The sequence below is a fragment of the Bos mutus genome, chromosome 8 (assembly GCF_027580195.1).
Source record: "Bos mutus isolate GX-2022 chromosome 8, NWIPB_WYAK_1.1, whole genome shotgun sequence".
Lineage (NCBI taxonomy): Eukaryota > Metazoa > Chordata > Mammalia > Artiodactyla > Bovidae > Bos > Bos mutus.
The window spans coordinates 10,978,229-10,984,228 of NC_091624.1; the positions used below are offsets into that span (position 1 = coordinate 10,978,229).

Sequence of the window (6,000 nt, forward strand, 5' to 3'; positions counted from 1 at the left end):
TACATACAAAAACTTCCCTTCTCTACCCTCCAAAGATAAGGACCTGGCCCAGGCTTTGGGCAATCAGTTACAAAGATTCAGCACCTGACCCAATTTAGGCCCAGAAGACTGTAGCCCAGAGCTTTGGCTGGAATTATTAATATCAGGAAAGAGGTGCTCTCTTTCGGCTGGAGTTGCAAACCTTGTCTGTAGACTGTATCCCTTCACCGACTTGAGAACATCACTAGTTAACACAGAGAGAAGGAAGCAGAGCGAAGAGTCAGAAAGTGACAGACTCCCAGCATCGTTTGAATACCTTGTTCCAGCCATTCCAGAAACCAAAATACCTGTGGCTTTTCAACACGAGCCAAGAGATTTTTTTTTTCCCTTTTCTTCAGCCAGCTTGCACTCAGTTTATGTCCTTTTGACTAAAAGGAAACTAAACTCAGTGGAGCAAGCAAATAAAGGATTCTCAATTCAACAGCCTGTGTGATCCTTCAATACTTAAGTCAAATCATACCCTCCTACTGTTCAAGTCCCTGCAACGGTACTCAAGTCAAGGCAAAAGTTGAGAGTGGCATACCAGGCCCTAGATCATTGGCCCCTTCCCCCTTCTACCCATGGTCAAGGCCTCCCCACTAGCACTCTGCCCCTACACACTGGCTTCTAGGGTAGCCCCTGACACGCTGAGCAGGCACCTTGAGGACTTTGCTCTGGTTGTTTCTTCTACCAGGACACTCCTCCAGACATCCACTCGCTAACTCCCTCACCTCCTTCAAATTTTCTGCTCAAATCTCAAGTTCTCAATAAGGTTACCGAAACCCACCTCTGTACAGCCAGTGATCCTGAACACTTCCCCCGCCCCTCCAGTTTGACTTCCTTTCACAGCATTACTTAGGGACTTCCCTGGTGGCTCAGATGGTAAAGTGTCTGCCTGCAATGAGGGAGACCCGGGTTCGATCCCTGGGTCAGGAAGATCCCCTGGAGAAGGAAATGGCAACCCACTCCAGTACTCTTGCCTGGAAAATTCCATGGACAGAGGAGCCTTGTAGGCTACAGTCCATGGGGTCGCAAAGAGCGACTTCACTCACTCACTCACTCACTCACAGCATTACATAAAATCACTAAAAATATAACCAACCAGGACAGGGGTTTTCAGCTGGTTGACTCGAGTTCCTAGAACAGTGCCTGGCTTGTAGGAGGCCCTCAAACATATTCTGAGTGAGCAAATACAATGACATGAGCCTCAAAGGAGCAGCACTTGGTCTTTAAAAGGAAGTGGAGGAAAGGACACCGACCCCCATCGCCTGAACTTGAAATAAGCAGAGTGGAGGAGGAAAGGACCCCGACACCCATCGCCTCAACTTGAAATAAGCAGGGTGGAGGAGGAAAAGATACCTCCGTTTTGAAGACTTTGAAGGGGAAGTAGTTACCTAAGGGGGCAGAAAGTAGGTGGAAGAGCTCAGTGAAGAGGTTGAGGATGTGGGTAGAGGTGTTAACCACAGGTGGGGCTTGAGAGGACTTGGTGTTATGTTTTGGGAGGAACACAAGAGCTGGAGGCTGAGTTAGGGGGAAAGCAAGCCCAGAGTGGTTTGCAGGTGAAAGTAAAAAAGATAAATGGGCCGAGTGGTTTATTACATTTCAGGTGGCGATAAAAGATAGAGCGCTAGAAGACCTGGTGAGTTTAGCCAGCATCAAAAGCATTTCTAGCAACCCTTGGTCGATAGAAAGGATTCTGCCCTTCACACCAAGGTTTGAATGATTTTAGACTTTGTGGGTGAAAAGGCCATCACATTTGGTCTTTCCTTCCTTCCCCAAACCCCAGAGGCCACTGAGAAGTGTCTGCTGGACTGAGACGCAAGGCTTTCCCTTTCATAGCACTACAAAAAGCAATTCCCCTCTGCATAATACAATACCCCTGCACTATGAACAGCCTGTCAAACACTCATTCTCCAGGTCCAGAACTGACTATGAGTCAGGCATCCAGGGTCACAACCCCAGAGCCCCAAAAGGCAAGACGACACAGGCTCCTTTTCAAAGACAGACCATAGCACTCAATGCTCCTACCTGCTCTCCCATGACCCCGATATTTCCTGGGCAAGAGAAACCGGGACAAAGGGAAGGCTTCCTTCCATCGGTCCTGATTCACCTCCGTTGCTTGATAAGCTTCTCTCTGCAGAATTTTCTCCAGAGTTACAAGAACATATGTGTATGCCAAGCCTCAAGGAAAATGTTCCTCCCAGTCAAAGAAAGAAATTCTATTGCTCTATAAGCCTCTAAGGAAAAGTGGCTCACTATAAATCAGGCCCTTGGGAGGAAGGTCATTTTGATGCTCCTCATAGCTCTAATGAGACATTAAATATTCCAATAATTAATAATAATGCCTTCAAGTTTGTCTTTCTCAGGGAACGGTCCCTGTAAAGGAAGCAGGGATGATCAGACTTAAGCTTGACTTCAGGGCCACCAACTAGATCCTGGGGGCACAGGGCATCTGTCCTTTCAGTACTTAGCAAAGATGCCCACACTTCTGAGTCAGGTGTCCAACAGTGGTTCATTAAGCAGTCAACTTCCAAGACGGCCCCAACAACTCTCACTTCCTGGGATTTATACCTTCTTCCCAGACTGTACCAGTGATGACCGGTGTGGCCAATAGAATATGGCTCAGCTATGTCACTTCTGAGATTATGCATCTTGGGATCTCTCCATCTCTTGGATTCCTTGCTCTGGGGGAAACCAGTTGTCACCTCAAGCAGCCTTATGGAAAGGAACGAAGCCCTGACAACAGCCAAGTGAGTGAGCGTGGAAGCTGGAGTCCACTCCCCTATCCAGTCTTCAGTGACTACAGCCCGTGTCAAAGCTTGAAGGGAAGCTCGTGAAAGATCCGAGTCAGAACCACCGAGATTTAAGGTGCTCCCAGATTTCTGACCCAGACACTATTTTCAGATGCTCAATGTTGGAGTAATTGGTTACACAGCCATAGATAATTAATTCACTATCCTATATAGACCTGAGAAAGAAATCAGAAGTTTAACCTCAATTCCTGTTCTACATGCACACACAGGACCAAGTTCTCTGTCCCTAAGAAAGCAACAAATTATCATCATTCAACAATTACTTATTAAATAGCAAATATAGGCAAGGTATTTCCAAGCGACTGAAACCTTCATATAGTTTATAATCTATAAAATAAAGAGGAATATTTACAAACAGACACGCACATATCTCCAGTTGCTCAACCCATTGGTTTCCTTAGCTTTATAAGTTCCCTTACTCCTAATGCTGTCCCTTCCCTTGCTCCCCCAACTCTACTCTTTGCTTTCACAGAGCTCTTGGGAAGGTTCATCAAGTCCCACTCCCTGGCTATTCTGACTGCTCAGTGCTCTCACATTCATTTCACTCACCACCATATGTCCTCCCATCTAAGGGGGAAAGAAAGTTGGGTCTCCTGATTTCATTTAGTACTGGGACAAAGAGGCACTCATTTAGTATTTTACTAGGAGAGACTATCCTGATCACAGGTGTTGAGAACAACTCTAATTTCTGCAATTAGTGACTAAGTCACAACAGCAGCGCTGATAATGCCTGTGGGGGGAAGGGAGATGCCGTCCGTCCCTAACCGCTCACTGGACTCTCCTATCCCTCAAAGCAGCAGGAGGGTCATGCTGCTCTAAGAGAATCAGGAACCTCCCTCTACACAAAGGAGGTCAAAGGGCGACCTTTCTTCCCATCAGCCACAAAACCAGCCTCTGCCAAGCCTAAACAGCGTGGGAGACCGTCAGAGGTAAATGGAGCCCCAGACAGAAAACCACAGGGGCACTCTCCTCCCGCAGCCGGCAGGGATCTGAGTCAGGTGACTCTCCGGGGCACACAGCAAACCTAAACAAAGATCATTCCCCACGTGACAGACGGGGGGTAAGAAGCCTCTGGCAGTTAAGACCACGGAAACCATTAACTCTTTTTTCTTTGCAGTCCCAGCAAACTGGTGGAGCTACAAGTGACTGCATCTGGAGGAACCGGGACCCCATCCCCGGACACAGGCGCTGAGCACTGCACACACGCCTCCAGCCTCAGCGAGCAGGGACCCCTCCCCACCAGCTGTCACTGGCGCTCGAGACCAGCCAAGCCCGGCCAGCCCTCGACTCTGACCGCTCCCCCTGCGCGGCTGCGACCCCGCGGGGGCGGCAGAGAGGAGACGCTTCTTCCCAAGGCTCCGGGGTGAGGGCACGCCGGCCCCCGGGAAACGGGCGGCAGGGTGGGCGCGGCCCGGTGCCCAGCCGGGCTCTAGATCCTTCATCCCCCTCGGGAGCCCAACCAGTCTCCCAACCCGCAGCCCCGCGCGTCCCACCTTGTCGCCGAAGCTGCGGGCAGTCAGCAGGTCCGGGCTGGGCGTGCTGTCGCCGCCCACGGCCTCCTCGCTGCTGGAGCCGGCCAGCGGGTGCGGCATGTCGCGCAGAGACTGGGGCCCCGTGGACGGCAGGGCCTTGGGGGGCCCGCCAGACATGGCGCGCTCGGCTCGGGACGCGCCCGCCGCCGCCGCCGCTTCCTTCTACGGCCCGCCTCCGCGGGCTCCCCCAGCGCCCCGGCCGAGGCCGCGCTCGAACGGAGGCCCAGCACCAGCGGGGTCGGGAGCCGCCGCCACCGCCACCCGCCGGCTGCGTCTGCCCGCGCCGCGCTGGGCTGGGCTGCTCCGCTCCGAGCCGCGCCGCGCGCCCCCGCTCGGCACCCGAGCCTGCGGCGGGTCCGCTCGCACCTTATCCCGGGCGCCCGGCCCGCACCGCCACGCCGCCCAGCCAGCTCGCGGCCCCGCCCCCGCGGCGCCCGGCGGTCCCGGGAGGGGGAGGAGGAGGGGGAGGGGCGGGGAGAGCGCCGGAGGGGCGGGAAAGGGGAGGCGGTCAGCTCGGTCCCCGCCCGCCGTCCCGCAGGAAGTGCGCCCCCGGCCCTCTGCGGCGGTCGGGCTGGTGTCCAAGCTCCGTCCCCCGGAGGCCGGCCCCTTGGGGTCTGCGCAGAGCTAATGTTTAACGGAAATCAGAGGTGGAAACAGACGTTGGAGGACCCTGTTCTATTCCAGCCGCGTTTACTGCTGCGCCCAGGGGCAGCCACGCTTGGGGCTGGGGCGGGGGCTCTAGGGACACGCACGTGAGTTGAGATTTTCTGGCCTCTCAAACCCAAGATAGAAGGAACTACGAAGCAAGAATGGCATAAAAGGTTATGAGGCTCCTTGAGCACAGAGAACATCGGGCGGGGAATTCGAGGAGGCATTGTGGATTTCATCAGAGGCACGCTGAGATCCCTATGCCTTCTTGCTGCTGCTGTTCACCGGGTTTATGTAAGTTAGAACCTCAGAAGAGAGAGCATCAGTAAATAAAAAGCGAGTGCTACACTTGATCTATGACTCTTAAACACACACCTTGACCGAACTGCCGTTTGAAAGCATCGTGAGGTTCCCTGTTGTTGGTTTTCATGCTTCTGTGCTTCCTTTCCAGGCTTTTGGCTGGGCTGGATTCTGACCTTCGTTAGCAGGATGGAGATAGTTAAGGCGTTACTTGGCTATTTGAAGATGGTAGTTCACCTCCTTTCTCCACTTTACCTGGCTTCACTGCTTCTGTGTTCAGGGCCAAGTCAGTAGAGGTCATCAGCCCATGTTAGAAGAGATTGATACTACACTAACAGGGAGGGGGTCCTTGTAAGGGACCACATTTCCTGATCTATTTCCCAACTCTTTAGGTCTATCCAGTTTCACTTGACTAATTTTTTTTTTTTTTTGGCTCCCCTGGGTCTTAGTTGCAGCAGGTGGGATCTTTAGTTGCCTCCTATGGATTCCAGTTCCCTGAGGAGGAATCAAACCCAGCCCCCAGCGTTAGGAGCACAGTCTTAGCCACTGAACCACCAGGGGAGTCCCATCACCTGACTAATCTTGAAGCTGGGATTCACTGTGGTCTCCATCACATGTTTTGTTTTTTTTTTTCCCCACAGAAACAAATGATACTTTAGCAGGAGGAGAATGCCAAGAGCTAAAGCTGA

General features: G+C 52.6%; 1 protein-coding gene across 1 annotated transcript in view; it reads right to left on the reverse strand.

Moving 5' to 3' along the window:
• SNX30 (sorting nexin family member 30) overlaps nt 1–4,789 on the reverse strand; it is a 104,355-nt gene extending 99,566 nt beyond the window's left edge. The window contains exon 1 of the mRNA XM_070375089.1: nt 4,325–4,789. Within this exon, the coding sequence (XP_070231190.1) occupies nt 4,325–4,480 (156 nt within the window). The 5' untranslated portion in view covers nt 4,481–4,789. The remainder of the gene's footprint in view (nt 1–4,324) is intronic.
• Nucleotides 4,790–6,000: the final 1,211 nt, after the last annotated feature.